Here is a 20,924-nt window from a genome sequence, read left to right on the forward strand (position 1 = left end):
TTTGAATTATTCGAATTATTCGAGTTATTCGAATTCGAAAACTCAACTCGATTCGAACTCGAAATTCGAAAAAAAATTCGAGTTGATTCGAATAACTCGATTCGTTTAACTCAAAATTCGATTTTTTTTCAATTTTTTCGAGTCGAATTGAGTTTTGCTCACCCCTAGTCGAAACCACTTTTTTGAAACAAAAAAATAGAGTCGACTTTTATTTTAAAGATAAAGAACGGGAGTCGCCACCGATATTTTTTGAGGTGTGATCGGATCACCTTGCAATTCAATTGTTTTGATAAAATATTTTGATTTTATTAAAACAATAACTTTGGTCTACGGAATTCAAGAAAAACGGGTTCCGGAGTCAGTTACATGCGAGGAAGGATTAGCACCCTCATCATGCCTAAAATTGGTACCTAATCAATTAATTAATCTCTTAATATCGAAGAATTGAAAATTCGGAAAGAAATTTAAAAATATAATCCTTTTAAAATCACTTAAAATTTAAGGAAGGGTGCTCTTCTCGTTAATCGAGAAAAGGAATTATATCCCGTGAATTAGGACACAATATCTTAAATCCCGAAATGAGAATAAACACAAAAAAAAATATTTTTAGAAATTTTGATCATCTCGGTTTCAGAGAAGAAATCATATCCCGTAAGCTGGAACACGGTCTTTTTCTGATTCCCGAGATAATTTTTAATTAAATGTGTGTTTTTTTTAAAAAAGGTTCGTATATTTGAAATTATCAAAAAATCAAGACCTCGTAAGTTAGGGTACGATCTTTTCGAAAATCCCAAATACCGAGTGTTACACTACCTTGGAAGCTTTTGAATAAAAACGATTTCAAAACTAAAACCATATTAAACGTAACTTTTTGAGCAAATAAAGCGCGATGGAAATGATAATGTACAACGAGAAGTGATAATTCGTAAACCAAAATATACACTAGTGAACGACAAATAATCAATAAATACTATATGAAATGATAATATCAAAATGAATTTCAAAGTAAATATTGTATAAAAAATCAAAATATGTAATATACAAAATAATATATATTAATCTAAATAAATAATACATATGGAATGAAAAATTTGAAATAAATAAATATATATACGAGTTTGAAATAGATAAAAAATGAAGATAAAAATAAATACTATGTGAAATGATAATATCAAAATGAATTTTCAAAGTAAATATTGTATAAAAAAATCAAAATATGTAATATACAAAATAATATATATTAATCTAAATAAATAATACATATGGAATGAAAAATTCCAAATAGATAATATTATATATATAAAGATATATGTAAAAAGTTGAAATAAGTAAAATATAATAAAATAGGATTTTTTAAAAGAAATAAAAAATATATATATGGAAATAGGTAAAAAATAATAATATGAAATCAATAATATATTATGTATGTATATGTATGTATATAAAAATAGTTTAATGTAAATTGTATACTTATAATATTGAATTTACATAAAAATATATAAAATAATGCATGAATTTGAATAATAATACATGAAAACTTAAAATATATGAACAAAAACTTAAAATAATAATGTACGATAAATTTAAACAATATTAATAATGGATTTAAAATAATATTAAGCTTAAATATTAAAATAAGGTTAGATTTAAAAAATTAAATATATAAAAAATAATGGAATAATAAATACTTAAATAAATTAAAAATGAGCAAATTAAATCAAGCTAATAAGGATTAAAATGGATTTAAAACAAATTTAGAAAGAAAAAAACAAAAATAAAAATAAAATAAAGGACCAAAGCATGACGTGCGGATAACATGGGGGCCAAATGGGAAATATTCCCTTTCCCTCAAAACGCAACATCTTTGCACGGACCATATTGGAATGAAACATAAAATGCGTGGCTAAATTTAAATGAAATTAAAGGATCGATTTGAAAACGTTATAAAAGCATGGGGCTATTAGCGCAAATTCACCATGCGGAATAAAACACGCGGATCTGGGACCAATGGGTCGGGAAATCAAGTTAATGGCCGCTAAACGGCGTCGTTTTGACACTAGGAACCGTATCTCAAAACGGAACCGTACTGTATTATTATTTAAACAAAAATTTCTGTAAAAAAAATATTAGCAGCCTATGTTTCAAAAAAAAAGAATGGCTGCTTCTTTTTTCTCTGCCAGGGTTTTGAAACCCTCTCTCAGGCCACTGCGCCTCCGCCACAATTCCACCATGAACGATGGTCGGAGCCGCACCACAAAAGGCTTTTTGGCTCTTTTTCTAGCGGATCCGAAGGCAGGGCGTCGCGAAGCCAATAGGTAAATCTTCTTTTTTTCTATTGCTTACTGTATTGTTTTTTAAAAATGAATCGCAACAAAGAAGAAGAGAGGAAAAAACTGAATATCTACCTTGAATCTCTTTTTTTTTTAATTTTCTCTGCTTGTTAATACGAACTGCTTCTTTTTTTGATTTCTCCATCCCTTTTACAGATTTGCAATCGACATTATATAGTCGAAATAAAGACATAAATAATAAAAAAAAGAATACAAAATAATCCTATTTTCTGTTATTCTGTTACTTGTTCATTTACTATCATTGTAGCTTCTTTTTTTGCTGTTATTGTTTGTGCTTGTTGCAGGTTCAGCCAGCCTGGAGTGGAGGCGCACGTGTGGCTGGGACGAAAGGCTGGTGCATGCGGAGGGCAGGAGCGGCGCCTGGATTGTTCTAGGAACCCTAGGGGTTTCTGAAAACTATTTTTTTGGGCTTCAATGTAATTGGGCTGGGTATTGGGCTATTTGGGTTAATGGATATTTGGGCCGTGTAAATGGACTTTTATATGGACTGCTACTTTATTATTTTTATTGGTTTATTTTAGTTTGGTTTTAATGGGCCCGGGCAGAATTTGGGTTTTACAATTACCCCTCTTTGCTCGTTGTCGTGTAACGAGAATGGAGCAAAGACTTCAAAAAGACAAATTTTGCCCGGTCTCGCCAAGTTTTGACCTCTCTTAGTGCTTCTCTTCTTCAAGTAGCCTAATTCTAGCCCACTGTGTCTTGTTGCTTCGATCCACTCTACTGTAACTTCAGATACGACTCGTAGCTTCAATCTGCTCTGCCGCAACTTTAAAGGGAACGAGATTTGTGGTTTTAGTCTGTTCCACTGCAACTTCAGGGAAATAAGACTTATTATGGTAGATTTAATCCAACCTATTGCAACTTCAAATATATAGGATTTGTCGTTTTAATCAACTCCACTACAATTTCAGGGAGATAGGATTGGTGGCTTCAATCTGCTTTACTACAACTTTAGGAAGATAAGATCCGCCATAATTTGTAGCTGCCTTCAGCTTTAATCTGTTCCACTGCAACGCGAGGGAAATAAGATTCGCTGTCTTTAGTCTGCTCCACTGCAACTTCAGGGAGATAAGGCTGGTGGCTTCAATCTGCTCCACTGCAACTTCAGGAAGATAAGATCCGCCATAATTTGTAGCTTTAATCTGTTCTGCTGTAACGTCAGGGAAATAAGATTCGCTGCCTTCAGCTTTAATCTATTCCACTACAACGCCAGGGAAATAAGATTCGTTGCCTTCAGCTTTAATCTACTCCACTGCAACGCCAGAGAAATAAGATTCGCTGCCTTTAGCTTTAATCTGTTCCACTGCAACGCCAGAGAAATAAAATTCGCTGCCTTCAGCTTTAATCTGCTCCACTGCAACGCCAGGGAAATAAGATTCGCTACCTTCAACTTTAATCTATTCCACTACAACGCCAGGGAAATAAGATTCGCTGCCTTCAGCTTTAATCTGTTCCACTGCAACGCTAGGGAAATAAGATTCGCTGCCTTCAGTTTTAATCTGTTCCACTGCAACTCTAGGGAAATAAGATTCGCTGCCTTCAGCTTTAATATGTTCCACTGCAACGCCAGGGAAATAAGATTCGCTATAATGACTTCAATCCATCCCCTTGTAACTTCAACGATATAGGATTTGTGGTTTCACCGATCTATTCTCTAGGGAGCATGAACTGTAGAATCCATTTTATGGGCCTATTCATGCCTAGTGATTAGGATGTTATGATTGGAATGAAATCAAAATCTCCTAACTAGATGTGTATAATGAATGCAGAATGTCATGAAAATGATCTCTTAATGTTTAAGTTGTGATTGCTCGTTGTTTATTAAGGCTCCATCATTGACGTGTTCTTGTTCGGCTGGTACCTTCGACAAAAGACCCAAAGAAACACACAATCAGTTTGCCCCACTGTAACCTCAAGGTTTAACCGTACTTCTGGGTGACGAGTCTTGTGCTATTGAGACCCAGGGTATAAAATCTGACACTTTTTCCATCATCTCCTACTGCAATTCAAGAGCATAGGGTGTGAATCCTCTTCCATCACTTTGGTCATTTACACCACTATTAGGGTGTCATGATCAGATGTTTATGCACAAATGTAGAATTCCCTTCTCCAAGAATAACTTCTTTTTATGCTTGGCAATCATTGCTTGTTTGTTTATTAAAGCTTTATCACCGACACGATATCTTGTCGTTTTGTTCAATCAATATTTTTGACAACAAAATTCGAAGAGATAGTCTTAATTTAGACTTTTCATTCTCATATATTTCAAACCTTTAAACCTGATGCGTTTTAAACAATAGTTCTAATTCAGGTTCTTGTATTATTTAGAAACTTCCAGAGTAATATTTAGCACTTTCTTTGTGAAAGTATTGTTAGTCCATTAATCATTATTCCAATGCAACATGCTTGCAAAAGATCAAAACACTGGATAAAAATAAAATTGATTTGGAGCATAGCTCGGAATGAATAAATTATCAAGGATGATATAAAAAGGGAATTGATTGGGAACACGTATCTTGAAAAGAATAAAGTATTCCAAGAATAGCAAATCCATACCCCTTGGTAGTAATGTGCAGAGCTTTAGTGGATCTCATACCCCCTGGTGGTATTTCGCCATCATTGAAGAAAATGAAGTTATCAGCACTTATGTTATTAACCAGCCGATCTAGTTTATTGACCGAAATATCATTGGCCACTTATGTCTCGTTTAGCACTTTCATCAATGCACTTCGGTGTACTTCCGAACTCAAAAGTAAAGCTAATACAGATATGCGAGCTGATTGTTTATGCAACTGTTCCACAACACTATACTCGCCGTGTTTCAAAAACATTAGAAATTCCTTGGCTTCCTCCTTTTTCACTGGCTCATTAATTAACGGCTTAGGTTCGACTACTTTTCCCTTCTTTTGTTTTACCGTTAGGGATTTTCCTTTTATAGGTTCTGTTCGGGCATATAACGGATCGTAGTGTCTCCCAATAAGCGTATAAGGACCTACATCTTGATCTTTTTTAAAGCACTGGCTAAACCCACTATTCTCGGGATTGTCACATTACAATCATAATTCCAGGGAACCCTCTTGCTATCCTTATAAGCAAAAATTACAGGTTTCTGAATTATGATCTTTGGTGTCACTTATACTCTAGCTTCATTATTTTTAGGTCGCGAAATGATGAGCACAGGATAATTGACTTTTAGAACCTCGGTCGTTGATTCTGACGTGTATATACTTCCCTCTTTTTTAACTTTTTCACAGAACTCCATCTCTTTATTGTCCATCATGCCTTGTTGGATCCTAGCTAGTTGCTCTTGCATCTGTGCCTACAGTTAGTCTTACATCTCCCTTTGGAATTGTTCAAGTCTTTCCAATCTTTGGTACATGTCTTTTGTTTTTGCTCGGGTACCGTAACAGTATTTTGTTGGTAGGTTATTGTTGGTTTCCAGATTAACTGAAATAATTTTAATCAATTAGGCTATTTTGGTAGACTTTAATGCATATGATGTAATGTAATGCAAATGCATGAAATGAATGCAAAAAGGTGTTGATTCCGATTCAATTCCATTTAGAAAAATTTACTAGAAAACAAATTTCTTTACATAAAACGGATACATGCACGGCCTCGCCCTCATACTCTAGGAGAAAACATCGATCATTTTCTTCATATCTATATGGTAAGATAAAATATCATGAACTCTTCCAAGGGATGCCTCCTTTTTACTTGATCTGAGTTACCACTCATCGTTCACCCATCTTTGTGATGCTTGTTAGCTTCTTTAAGAAAGTTGGAATGTTGGCGGCTCTTGAATAATCTTTATCAGCTTGACTCCTCGAGCAACAAAGTAGAGTCGTGCACTCATTCATAAGATTATCATCATTCCTTTGTTACATTTTCTCAGACCATATTCGGACGACCGCATTATCTTCTATTTTATCAAGAAATTCATTCTCTATGACAAGCTCTCTATTTAGTAATCGAATGCGAATTAACACCTTTTTTATGCATATGATGAGCATGTCAAGCAAACACAATAAAAAACAAAGCAAGTTAGTACATTTATGACCAAAATCAAGAAATCACAAATAAGGTATCTACTCGGTCGACCACTAAAGGTGCAAAGTGGTTCTACCTAGTGTAGGCTCTTAAGGCTTACTACATGCGGTTCGGCTCTAAAGAAAGAGTACCTGAACCAGCAGATTCCTCGATCCTCACCCATTATAGGTTCATACAGACTGAGTTCAATTCAGGGGAATACATTTCCTTATGACTATACGGAGATGAAAATTTCACGAAGGCATAGGTACGGATGTATCCCGAAAGTAATCCACTATCCTATACGGAGGTGAACACCTTACGAAGGACTAGTTTCTCAGTCCCACTTAAGAGGGTGTAACCGAACGGTTATGTAGTGCAATATGAAGTGATTACAAACTCGAACCAATAAAGCAAACAGACCACAATAATGCAAACCATAGAAATGCAATGAAAGGATCGTAAATTTAAATCTAATTTTCAACTTTCGACAAAAAGACAGAAAATAATCAATTTGTGGCTCGACTCTTAAAATCAATCCCCAACGGAGTTGCCAAGCTGTCGAAACCACTTTTTTGAAACAAAAAAATAGAGTCGATTTTTTTTTAAAGATAAAAAACGGGAGTCACCACCAACATTTTTGAGGTGTGATCAAATCACCTTGCAATTCAATTGTTTTGATAAAACATTTTGATTTTATTAAATCAATAACTTTGGTCTACGGAATTCAAGAAAAACGGGTTCCGGAGTCAGTTATATGGGAGGAAGGATTAGCACCCTCGTCATGCCAAAAATTGGTACCTAATCAATTAATTAATCTCTTAATGTCGAAAAATTGAAAATTCAAAAAGAAATTTAAAAATATAATCCTTTTAAAATTACTTAAAAATTTAAGGAATGGTGCTCTTCTCGTTAATCGAGAAAAAGAATTATATCACGTGAGTTATGACACAATATCTTAAATCCTGAAACGAGAATAAATACCAAAAAATTTATTTTTAGAAATTTTGATCATCTCAGTTTCAGAGAAGAAATCATATCCCGTAAGTTGGAACACGGTCTTTTTCTGATTCCCGAGATAATTTTTCAGTAAATGTGTGTTTTTTTAAAAAAAAGGTTCGTATATTTGAAATTATCGAAAAATTGAGACCCCGTAAGTTAGGGTACGATCTTTTCGAAAATCCCAAATACCGAGTGTTACACTACCTTGGAAGCTTTTGAATAAAAACGATTTCAAAACTAAAACCGTATTAAACGTAACTTCTTGAGCAAATAAAGCGCAACGGAAATGATAATGTATAACGAGAAGTGATAATTCGTAAACCAAAATGTACACTAGTAAACGACAAATAATCAATAAATACATATACGAGTTTGAAATAGATAAAAAATGAAGATAAAAATAAATACTATGTGAAATGATAATATCAAAATGAATTTCAAAGTAAATATTGTATACAAAAATCAAAATATGTAATATACAAAATAATATATATTAATCTGAATAAATAATACACATGGAATGAAAAATTCCAAATAGATAATATTATATATATATATAAAGATATATGTAAAAAGTTGAAATAAGTAAAATATAATAAAATAGGATTTTTTAAAAGAAATAAAAAATATATATATGGAAATAGGTAAAAAATAATAATATGAAATCAATAATATATTATGTATGTATATGTATATAATAAAAATAGTTTAATATAAATTGTATACTTATAATATTGAATTTACATAAAAATATATAAAATAATGCATGATGAATTTGAATAATAATGCATGAAAACTTAAAATATATGAACAAAAACGGGCAAAACACTAAAAAAAGCCCTTTTTTTTAAATTTTCCGAAATAGGCCAGTTTTTTAATTATTTACCAGAATGGGTCATTTTCCCCGAAATCGCGGCCACATAAGCGCGATGTCAGGGTACGTGACAGGTCAGCGCGTCCACGTCAGCGCTGACTCGCGCGCGTGAACAGTGTCCAACGGTCAAATTTTTGACCGTTGCTCCCCCAACGGTCAGATTTTTTTTACTATAAAACCCCCACCCCTTTTTTTTTCACAAACAAATCCCATCTCAATTTCATTCAAAAATTCTCTTAAATTCCTTCAAAAATTCTCTCAATTTCCTTCCAAAATTCTCTTAAACTCTCAAATTCCTTCCAAAATCCTCACAATTTCCTTCAAAAAATCTCTCAACTCCATATTAAATTTCTTTTTCCATTCAATTTCATTTTTTAAGAAAATTTTAAATATTTTTATTTTTTTAAAATAATTTTAAAATTTTTAATATTTTCAACAATGGCCGAATCATTGATTCGTCTTGATAGGAATCACATATCGGTGGAGCAAATGAAAATGGTAAGTATTAAATTTAAATTTTAAATTTTATTTAAGATATTTTTATTTATGTATTTTTAGATAAATATTAATTTATTTTTGTTATAAAAGTCTAAAGATCGGGTATTGGAATGCAATATTCGGAATATGCATGGTCCTCCATCACCGTTAGTAGAGAACTACCTGCGGGAAATGGGATTTTGGCACGTGGCGACGGTAGGCCGGGGATGCAAGTTGGAGCCGAAACTGATCAGTGCGCTCATCGAGAGGTGGAGACCCGAGATGCACACATTTCATCTTCCATGTGGAGAGTGCACTATCACTCTAGAAGATGTCCATCTGCATTTGGGATTGCCTGTGGACGGGCACCTAGTCACCGGGTCTGCCCAATCTAACAATTGGGAGGCGGTGTGCTACGAGCTTTTAGGCGCTGTTCCGGATAAAATGGATGGAGGTAAGGTGGAGATGGGCTGGTTACGTGCCACCTTCCCCAATCTGAATGCAAATTCAACCGAAATTGAAAGAATTCGATATGCCCGATCATACATTCTTCAACTAATTGGAGGCTATCTGATGGCCGACAAGTCACGGAGCCGTGTACATCTAAGGTGGCTGCTAAAACTCGTTGATTTTAGAGCAGCCGGTGAATTTAGTTGGGGGTCTGCCGTCTTGGCAACATTATATCGGGAGATGTGCGGAGCAACCAAACCGAGGAGAGCAAAAATCGGAGGTTGCCTGTCACTACTGCAATCATGGGCACGGTTTCACTTTCCATTTCTACGTCCTCGAGTGAACCACCCATATACATTTCCACTCGTAACGAGGTAAATTTTATATTACATTGTGAAATTGTTATGTAGATTTTGTAAGAATAAAAGTATGCTAAAAATTTATTTAATTAGGTGGAACCATCCGGCAAGTTATCGTGGATTACCGTCTGAACTTGAAGATATACGACTTCTATTGGAGCAACGGTCGGAAGCAGAAGTAAGTATTATTGTAAATAGATATTTCCATACATTCGTTAGTGGATTGATATTTAGTATTTAGTATTATGTATCTATGTAATATTTCTATCATGTTCATGTAGTTTCAATGGACACCATACGAGGATCCGGCAGTCCGGGCAGTAATCCCGGAAGAGTTTTTACAAAATCCGAACACTTGGCACGTGAAAGTGGTGTTGATCAACTATGCAACCGTGGAGCCCCACCAAACAGACAGAGTCCTATGACAGTTTGGATGTAGACAACCGATCCCTGCGGACCCTGAGGTGTTTGACGAGCACCACAAAATCGACCTTCGGCTATTAGGTACGGATTGGACTAGATACTGGTCAGAGTACATAGAAATGTGGGAAAATCGGAATGAATATCTACCTACTCGGGAACAAATCATTGTTCCCGAGTTAGCGTGCGTTCCAGAATACATGCCATGGTTTAGGGTCCATGGGAAGCCGTATTTACTTATGCCGGAGGAGAGGCAGTGGAAAATACGTGTCGGAAGGGAAAGGCGCCCGCCTCTAAATCCAAGGGGACAAGATTACGAGGGCAGCCCCTCAACGAGGCCCAGACATTCACCCGGTTCATCATCAGTGGCCATGCAATCACCGTCCCCAACGAGAGCACCGACGCAGTCATCTGACGCAGCAATTCAACAGATGATACCCACGCAATCGCCTTTCCCTATGATGCCAGGTATGTTTCCTAGCTCTTATATATACCCTAACCCGTACATGTATCCTTTTCTGAATCCTATGGCAGGTTGGAGCCAAATGCCCGGATCAGCTCCATTTCCTGTAATGCCGAGCGGACCACCGATTACTAGGCCAGCGGCGCAGGAGGGGTCGCAAAGGGGGCCGTCGGGGAGCTCTCCTTTTTACCAATCGCTAGCAACGCATGGCTTTCAAACTCCGTCGCCGTTCATGATGCAAACACCTCCACATACACTATTCTTTGAAGGTGGATCATCGTCCCAAGTCCGACAACTAGATGCCGAACCGAAAGAACAACTAATACATAATGTTGGATTTCATAAAATGTTTTGACTTGTACTAACAATTAATACAATTATCAATTCATAATTGAATAAAATGTAATTGCATCACTTATTACATTCAACTATTGCGATTAGGGCATGATCGACTTGTATGGCCTGGGTTCTTACACCATTCGCACAACTTCTGTTGACTGGATGTTTCTCGGATATCCATATTGTTCCGTATTCTAGTGGAGCAAGGTCGACCATTCGACTTGCGACGCAATTCTCTATCCGGTAACAGCTTAAAAGGACAAGAGATACGGGCGGCCATTTACGTTCATCTGGGACCGGTGGGAAAACGTGTCTCCATACGTGGTACATGTTTTTTAATTTGTACACTTCGTCCACATAACTCCGCGGATCCAGACGGAGTTTCTGACAGGCTGCAATAACATGAGCGTATGGATAACGAAGTGCGTCGAACTTCCCACAGTCACAAGTCATGTTTCGCAAGTGTACACGATATTGCCCACCAACAACACCTTGGTGCGGTCTGTCAAACTCCGTCACGCGAAACCATAAATTGTCTCGATCGTGACACACTGCGTGCATGGTGTTTGCCCTCGCGTTTGCCTTGTTAATTTCTTGAACTACCTTACTGCACCATACATGCCCACCCTGCATCTGGCCTGCATAAGTTGCCGCTCGCTTTGGAAATAGCGCCGCCAAACGGAAATATGTCTCTCGCACAACTGCTGTTATCGGTAGATGGCGCGTTTCTTTAAGAACAGAATTTATGCATTCTGCCAGGTTCGACGTTATATGGCCATATCGTAGGCCTCCGTCGTATGCTTGTGCCCACTGTTCAAAATGTATGTTGTAAAGGTAGTCTGCCCCTTCTTCGTTTTGGGATCGTAAGATTGCCAACATCTCGTGAAAATGATCTTTATTCATTTCATACCCTACCAATATAAGAACATAGCGAATATTTTATACCACTTCTACCAATAAAACTAATTCAAAATGACAAACGAAATAATACAGTTATATAGTAAATACCCATGTTGGTCACTTGTCGTCGTTCGATCTTAGATGGATATTGCCTGTAGTAGTTCGAAGCAACGTGTCTCAGGCAATATCTATGGTGTGTACACTGCCACAGGCTTCCCCCTTCCTTAACGAGGCGACGATTTTCCATGAACATGTGCCGTCTTGCACCGCACACTTCGCCTCAAACTTATCAGATTTTGATTTAACGACGTGGTAATTAACGCCATTTTTTATGCTATATTGTTTCAAAGCACCAATAAAACTATCCTTATTGGTAAACTGATTACCAACTTCAAGTTCACCGAGATCTACCCCCGGACTTGTACGATCGCGCAACCGGTGTGGTAGATCTGGAAACTCTAACGCATCATCTGCTGACAGATCGACATTATGCGTGTGGCCTGGAGGTGAGTATGCTCTGAATCGTAAATTTTCTTCATCATCTGCACTCCTATCACCATCTTCACCTTCTGTTAGAATAGGCTCCGGTTCAGAAAATAATCCCACCTCTGCACCATCCAGCCCGGGCTCTCGAGGTGGATCCACATCGGACTCATCTTCTAACCCATAATCATCTGCAGCGTACGACGTCCCCTCACCGGTTGATGTCGTAGGTAGTACGTCATCCCTTCTTCTGGGCATTTGATAACGTCCCCAATTGGATGTAGATTGCCATCCACTAGAACTTGATGCAGTTCCCCATCTCGTATTTCCAGCGTCAAACGTCGAGCCACCGACGTACATGTCCCATCCACCGACAGAATGTCTTGGTGGGGATGTGCATTCGACACCGCTACCGAACATGGGTTGTTCCGTATTTTGTAACCCGCTAACCGAGTGTCGGCAAGAGGTCGTGTATACATCTCGAACACTGGACGGAAGTACATCAGTTGGCGACGTAAATTGTACATATAACTCAATATAAGTTGCTCCACTAGCAAGATGAGTCTGCACCATTGCCTCCAAGCTACGAGGACCTTTTATGTCGAACGACTCATATGTCACCGAATCAACAGATGAACAAAATCGATACGTGATTGACAGAACTTTCATTGGCGTCGTTCCGAAGATTTTACGCCTAATTCTTTTACGAAGTTCTGTCAAATCTATGTTTTGGCTAAATGACAGTCGCACCGTATTCTCCGACAAAAAAACAACACTATTCTCGGTGTAGCAAACCTCACCATTATAGTAAATAACAACACTAATACTTTCACTCATTTTGAAACTTTAACTTTCTTAGCCTCTCTAAAATGTTTCTGCTATGACTTATGCATTTTAAGAACATTTTCTACCTAATTTATAGCCTCAGCCTAAACTTGCAACTGTAGCAAAATCGCGTCCACGAGGGCACGATTTGACACTATTTACTCAGAAACGTCAACAAATAATTATTTCCTACATGACCAACTGTAGCGAAATTGCGTCCACGAGGGCGCGATTTCACAATTTCTTCTCATATAGCATCCTGGTATCAGCGATTTTATACTATTTGCTCAGAAAACGTCAAAAAAAATTATTTCTGACATGACCAACTGTGCCGAAATGGCGTCCACGAGGGTACAATTTCACAATTTCTTCTCTGATAGCATCCTGGTAGAAGCGATTTTATACTATTTGACCAGAAACGTCAACTCGAAATAATTTTTTCGGGACCCCTAAACCCTAAAAAGCCTGCACCCTAAAACCCAAAAAACCCAACGTAAAATCAGCGTCAAAATCGCGTCCCCGGAAACGCGCTACGAGAGAGGTCAACGCGTCCACGTACGTCAGCAGGTCGTGCTGACGTGGACGCGCTGACCTGTCACGTACCCTGACATCGCGCTTATGTGGTCGCGATTTCGGGGAAAATGGCCCATTCCGGTAAATAATTAAAAAATCGGCCTATTTCGGAAAATTTAAAAAAAGGGCTTTTTTTAGTGTTTTGCCCAAAAAAAACTTTAAATAATAAATTACGATAAATTTAAACAATATTAATTATGGATTTAAAATAATATTAAGCATAAATATTAAAATAAGATTAGATTTAAAAAAATTAAACATATAAAAAATAGTGGAATAATAAATACTTAAATAAATTAAAAATGAGCAAATTAAATCAATCTAATAAGGATTAAAATGGATTTAAAACAAAATTAGAAAGAAAAAATGAAAATAAAAATAAAATAAAGGACCAAAGCATGATGTGCGGATAACATGGGGGCCAAATGGGAAATATTTCCCTTTCTTCAAAACGCAGCATCTTTGCGCTGACCATATTAGAATGAAACATAAAATGTGTGGCTAAATTTAAATGAAATAAAAGGATTGATTTGAAAACGTTATAAAAGCATGGGGCTATTAGCGCAAATTCACCATGCGCAATAAAACACGTAGATCTGGGACCAACGGGTCAGGCAATCGGGTCAATGGCCGCTAAACGGCGTCGTTTTCACACTAGGAACCCTTGCTCAAAACGGCGTCGTATTGTATTATTATTTAAACAAAAATTTATTTTAAAAAAATATTGGTAGCCTATGTTTCAAAAAAAAAAGAATGGCTTCTTCTTTTTTCTCTGCCAGGGTTTTGAAACCCTCCTTTGGGCCGCCGCGCCTCCGCCACAATTCCACCGTAAACGATGGTCGGAGCCGCACCACAAAAGGCTTTTTGGCTCTCTTTCTAGATGATTTGAAGGCAGGGCGTCGCAAAGCCAACAGGTAAATCTTCTTTTTTTCTATTGCTTACTATATTATTTTTTAAAAATGAATCGCAGCAAAGAAGAAGAGAGGAAAAAAACTGAATATCTACCTTGAATCTCCTTTTTTTTATTTTCTCTGCTTGTTAATACGAAGTGCTTCTTTTTTTGATTTCTCCATCCCTTTTACAAATTTGCAATCGGCCTTATATAGCCGAAATAAAGAAATAAATAATAAAAAAAGAATACAAAATAATCCTATTTTCTGTTATTCTGTTACTTGTTCATTTGCTGTCAGTGTTGCTTCTTTTTTTGCTGTTATTGTTTGCGTTTGTTGTAGGTTCGGCCAGCCTGGAGTGGAGGCGCACGTGCGACTGGGGCGAGAGGCTGGTGCATGCGGAGGGTAGGAGCGGTGCCTGGATTGTTCCAAAAACCCTAGGGGTTTCTGAAAACTATTTTTTTGGGCTTCAATGTAATTGGGCTGAGTATTGGGCTATTTGGGTTAATGGATATTTGGGCCGTGTAAATGGACTTTTATATGGACTGCTATTTTATTATTTTTATTGGTTTATTTTAGTTTGGTTTTAATGGGCCCGAGCAGAATTTGGGTTTTACACATAGAACTTTAGTTAATACACAAAAGTGCATTTCATAATTTTTCTATCTATTAATAATTGTGTGCATGCGCTATGGATGTGAATAAATAGACCATTATCTCAAAAATAATGAGCTAAGCTAATATTTGCACTGAACCTACCTATTAAGTAGTTATGCATTATGATAGGAACTCTCAATTTTCTGGCACATACGGTCTTTTATTATTATTTCTTCATATGTATCTACAGTAACATTCAAGTAATGCCTTTTGATTTCACCACCTGTTTCAACCTGTGCTTTATAGATTACTTCGGCACAAAATAAGAAATGGCCTTTCTAGCACATAAATGGTTGGGAGTTCACATTCTTATCATCTTTGGTAAAATTAAATTTGCCACATAGACATTTATAAACTGCTCCATCGTAGTTTTTAGAGGATAACCTCAATTTAGATTTAATAGTACATCCTAATAGGGGGCGACCATACTTGTTCAATTTATCTCTTTTAACCTGGATGTCATAAGATGGGCATCAGAATGCATGATATAAAAAAGTTTGAAAACAAAAACATGATATGAAATACTAATTTATATCTATATAACTCTATATAAAAGTCTTCCTCCATGATGCTTTTTTTTCATTTAAAAATATTAAAATTTGATTTTAGTTGTTCTATTATATTTAAATTTGAGAATTAATTGTTGTAATTTCATTTTTAACGTAGTTTGAGTTTTTATATTTTTATAATGTTAGGGATCGACCCGATTAAGTAACAAGTAAAAAAATAGTAGAATAAATTGAGAAATTGAACACACAACTTTAACGTGGAAAACCCCTCCAAAGAGAATAAAAAATCACGGGTAAAGATAATTTTACTATAATGGCAAAAGAACGAAGAGTACAAAAGATGGAAATAAAAATTAAACCCCGAAAACCCAAAAATAAACAATCCTCAAAATGTAAACACAAAATTCTCTAAATGTGTTATGAGTTCTAATCTCTAATGGGTGTATTTTCTAAGGTTGTAAAAGAGTCTATTTATAGGTTAAATTCATAGGTCAAATAATAATAAAATAATCTTGACTAATCAGAGTTTGATTGAAACAAATAAACAGAGTCTAACTGAAAGATTATTTCTCAAATTTGACTGAAATAGGAGTCATACTCAACAAATCTCCACATTGACTTATATTTCCACAATGCCATCTTTGTCAAAGCCTACCACGGGCCTATCTTGAACTATGTAGGGAATTAATTAAGTCGAATTTGTGCTTAGAAACTAGAACACTTCTAGCCTTCGACTCGTACACTGCTAAATTAAAACTAACCCGAGTCTAATTTTCACGAACACATTGCCCTAACTTTTCAAAACCTGCATCCAAAAGAGAACCTCTCTTCAATGAAACAAACATACATTTTTTTCTCTTATGACCAAGTTGCCTCCGTTCCAAATGAGTTGACTTCAACTCCATAACGGACGAGGGACGTCCGATTTCACCGGTCACTATAGAACCTTCCAGAATATAAAGACTGACAGTTCTTTTATCTTTTAACAATACGAGAGTTCCACGAGATACTTTAATGTTGTTTGACTCGATGTTGATTCTGCATCCTTTCAAGTCTAAAATACTCAATGAGATGAGATTCTTTTGTAAATCAAGTACATACCTGACATTTGAGAGTGTCCTAATCGTCCCATCGTGTATCCTAATTTTAACAGTACCAATACCAATTACCTTACTAGATGAATCATTTCCCATGCACACAACTCCACCTTCAACCGAACTGTATGTGGAGAACCATTCTCTATTGAGACACATGTGGAAAGAACATACCGAATCTAGGATCCACTCGGATGTGAGCTTGAAGTTATCGCTCGTTGACACTAACAAGAAATCATCACCGCTTTCATCGGCCAAATTAGCACCAGCTACATCTTCCTCGTTACTCTTAGCTGCTCTTTTATTTTGCAGTTTATAACAATCTGCTTTGACGTGACCTAACTTTTTACAATATCAACACTTTTTACCTCTTTTTTTTGATGCTACCAAAACGGAAGCTTGCCTATCTACCTTGCTATCCAAACCAAACTTATTGTCGAGTTTGTCTCTACTTAACAAATGACCCTTCAAATCTTCGAACGAGAGTTTGTCTATGCCATAAATCAGGGTCTCCCTGAAAGACTTGTATGAATGGGGTAAAGAGCACAATAATAGCATAGCCTGATTTTCATCATCAACATGAACCTCCACGTTCTTTAAATTATTTAAAAGATTAATGAATTGACTGATGTGATCTCTAAGAAGCTCACCTTCGTTCATGCGAAACGTAAATAGACGTTGTTTCAACACTAAATGGTTAGCTAGAGACTTAGTCGCATAAAGAGTTTCTAACCCTTTCCACAATGCGGATGAGGTCTTCCCCATCAATACCTCCTACAATATCATATTCGCAAGGCACAACTGGATTTCAGACAAGGCCTTTTCATCAAGCCCTTCTCATTCTGTTTGATTTAGATTCTCAGGCTTTTTCTCGGTAACAACCTTTTTCAAGCCGGTTTGAACTAGAATTGCCATCATCCGAACTTGCCAGAGATTGAAATTTGTCTCACCATCGAACTTCTCAATTTTAAACCTTGTTGCTGTCATCTCTGAATGGGTTGATCTATGAAAATTAAACTAGCTGTGATACCACTTGTTGGGGATCGACCCGATTAAGCAACAAGTAAAAAAAAATAGTGGAATAAATTGAGAAATTGAACTCACAAATTTAACATGGAAAAATCCCTCCAAAGAGGATAAAAATCACGGTTAAAGATAATTTTACTATAATTGCAAAAGAACGAAGAGTACAAGAGATGGAGATAAAAACTAAACCCCGAAAACCCGAAAACAAAGAACCCTCAAAATGTAAACACAAAATTCTCTAAATGTGTTATGAGTTCTAATCTCAAATGGGTGTATTTTCTAATGTTGTAAAAGAGCTTATTTATAAACTAAATTCATAGGTCAAATAATAATAAAATAATCTAAACAAATTAGAGTTTGATTGAAACAAATAAACAGAGTCTAACTGAAATATTATTTCTCAAATTTGACTGAAATAGGAGTCATAATCAACATATAATATTATTAATTAATCCAAATAGTTAATATCGTTAACTTTTCCATTAAAATATTACATGGTTATATATAATTTGAACACCTTAAATGTATGGGCCGTGTGTTTAAAAGAAACTTTGGTTTTATTTATGTTCGTTTTAATCCTTGCATCATTAAAGCTTTTGCCGTCAGGGTGGTCTTGTCATGATTAAAATAGTTGGCCTTCGACAATGTAATTGTTGAGTTGGATTGTTTACTTGTTATTTTTGCTTTGCCTCACCTTTTATTTGATATTAATATGCAAACCACATGAAATGAGATGACTTTTAATGAGAATGCTTTGTCTGTGCCAGATGTCAGTATGGTTAGAAATTGCAGATGATAGGTTCGGGCGCATGAGGTGAACCTACTTAATCGGGTTTAGTTATCCGTATCCTCTATCTTCTTGCTGTTTGGATTTTGTTTTTTTTTTTCACACCAAAGGGTTACTTTTCTTTCCCAAAAAAAAAAATTAATAAGCAAGCTCTATTCACACACTCAAACTTTTAATTCATCACATATTTTGTACTTTTCTCAAACTCCTTAAAATAAAATTAAAAACAAAAGAGAGTAAATATACATAGCAAATCCTTAAACCATATGTAGTGTATAAAGAAATGAAAGCTATTGAAGATGATTATAATGAGACGAAGGAGTTTTAAATGATTTGAGGCTGCAAATATGAGAAGATACTAATATATCATATATATGATCAATGGGTGTAAAAGTATCTGGTTACGGAGGAACGGAGGTCAATCTCCTGGGTCCAACCGCTCCGGTCTTGAGCATGCAGGTGCCAGTAGGCCCGAGCTATCGCATCAGGGTCCATTGTCATCACGGTTTGGTCCCCTCCGACTCCGCTTTGCCATAGCTCCCCAGCCAACCCTTGCTGAGCCCCCCTGCATTTCCATTTCAACTTTATTGTTCATCATTCATCATTTTCTTACCGGCAATTCCATCGTCACCTCTTATATTTACTGCACACTACTTGTCATTTCAACATTTTAAAACATATATGATATCTCCTATTAATATGAAATATAAGTTTCAAAGTTCGTATCTCATTGTTACGTAAACGTTTTATGTTCAAGTCTAGAAATATGAATTTGAAAATATAGATTTAAATTTCATTTGGTATCTAAATTGTAAGAATGAAATGCATATATTATAAATAAATTAATTGAGTTTTAATATAATAAATATTTAAAAAGTATAACTTCATAAATCGTTTAAAATTTCAAATTGGCAGCTAAATAGGAAAATGGAAGTTACCAAACACTATAATTTAAGGAAATAAAATGTTGAAGTAACAATGAATTTACCTGGGAGGACCAATGACTCCATCAATGATAATATGGGCAACATGGACACCAACAGACTGGAACTCTCTTGACAGGCATTGGGATAAAGCTCTCAGGGCGAACTTTCCACAGCCTGTTTCATTGATTTACAATAAACTGTCATATACACTCATTTTCCATTTTAAGTTTTGGTAAGTTTGTAATATGTTTTAAAGGGTGAACATTACATAGTTCAGAGAAACCAGGGATGCCACTAAGTGAAACTGAGCGACCAGTAAAAAGAATGGTTCCTCTTCTCCTTTCCACCATCCCAGGAAGCACCTTCCATTGATTCGGTCCAACATTATAAAAATTTCAGAAGGTGATTGGTTATTTATATGGTTGGATAGAAAGAAAGGGGTGGGGTTACCTGTTGAGCGCAAAGGAACGCACCAAGGGAGGAAACAGCAAGAGATTTCTCAAAGGAATCAATTTTAATGTCGGAGAAGGTAGTGGGGTGCGAAGAAACCGGCTGGTAATATGCATTGTACACCAAAACTTCGACAAATCCTAAGGAAAGAACCCCTTCAAACGCTTCCCTAACGCTTCTATAATCCGAGCAGTCTATTCTGATTGCAAACAGTTGCGCTTTCTCTTCCCTTGCTATCTCATCTGCAAATCTTGACAACCTTCCTGAACAACACACACACACACACACATAATCCGGTATTGATTAATTGTGTAAAAAGAGAAAAAAGAGCGAAAGAAAGAGAGAGAAAGAGGGTACCTAAGTCCCGGGCGAGGATGGCGACTGTGTATCCTTCATGAGCAAACTTTCGGGCAATAGATAGTCCAAGTTGAGGGCCGACGCCCACAATGGCAGCAACGCCTTTGGCGGTGTTGGAGCTTGTAATTCTGCGCATCTTTAGTAAACCTTGAGTTTTCCAAAGAGAAGTTGGTTCAAAAGTAGAATTAATGGGATGGCAAATCATGGGGACTAAGGTTTAAAAGCAACACTTTCAGTTGTCTAAGTCATTGCCTCCTTATCTAGAGGCAAATTGCCTTAAACCTCTCTGACAATAGAGTCTTGAATCCTTTTTATATAACCCCACACAGTTTTTTATTTCCTTGCATGCGTTGCCCAATCAATCATCATAGATATGGAATGATGAATCTCTGCTTTTCCAGTGGTAAATTGACAAGTCTGTCTGAAAAGTTCGGTTGATTGGTAAAATGTCATTTTTCCAGGCTTTTTCGACCATGTTCCTTTTGTTCTATTAACATCAATGGCCATTGCGCTTTGCGGTGAAGAGTTTTGGTTAGCCAAGTTAAAACTTTGCCTGATCTTAGTAGTAACAGACTGACGGCTTAATAGCAAATGGCTATATATAGTATGTATATTCCTTTTCATAGGTAAATTTCCATGTTCAATTGGAACCTTTTAGCTTTTGCCCTTTTTACCTAGGTCTG

General features: G+C 36.3%; 1 protein-coding gene across 1 annotated transcript; it reads right to left on the bottom strand.

Annotated features, from left to right (window-relative positions):
* Nucleotides 1-18,646: 18,646 nt before the first annotated feature.
* Nucleotides 18,647-20,524, bottom strand: LOC121222408 (very-long-chain 3-oxoacyl-CoA reductase). Its single transcript, XM_041103141.1, has 5 exons — nt 20,242-20,524; nt 19,885-20,147; nt 19,703-19,796; nt 19,497-19,608; nt 18,647-19,073 (listed from the first exon to the last, which is right to left on the bottom strand). Exons 1-5 carry the CDS (start codon nt 20,444-20,446, stop codon nt 18,887-18,889), a joined length of 861 nt encoding a protein of 286 aa, XP_040959075.1. The 5' UTR covers nt 20,447-20,524; the 3' UTR covers nt 18,647-18,886.
* Between the last annotated feature and the right edge of the window lie 400 nt (nt 20,525-20,924).

The sequence above is a fragment of the Gossypium hirsutum genome, chromosome D10 (assembly GCF_007990345.1).
Source record: "Gossypium hirsutum isolate 1008001.06 chromosome D10, Gossypium_hirsutum_v2.1, whole genome shotgun sequence".
Classification (NCBI taxonomy): Eukaryota; Viridiplantae; Streptophyta; class Magnoliopsida; order Malvales; family Malvaceae; genus Gossypium; species Gossypium hirsutum.

Coding starts and splice junctions, on each gene's coding strand:
- LOC121222408 (XM_041103141.1), bottom strand. CDS start 20,446: ATGATTTGCCATCCCATTAATTCTACTTTTGAACCAACTTCTCTTTGG. Junction 19,609..19,702: donor CCCTGGTTTCTCTGAACTAT/GTAATGTTCACC, acceptor TCAATGAAACAG/GCTGTGGAAAGTTCGCCCTG. Junction 19,074..19,496: donor GGAGTCATTGGTCCTCCCAG/GTAAATTCATTG, acceptor ATGGAAATGCAG/GGGGGCTCAGCAAGGGTTGG.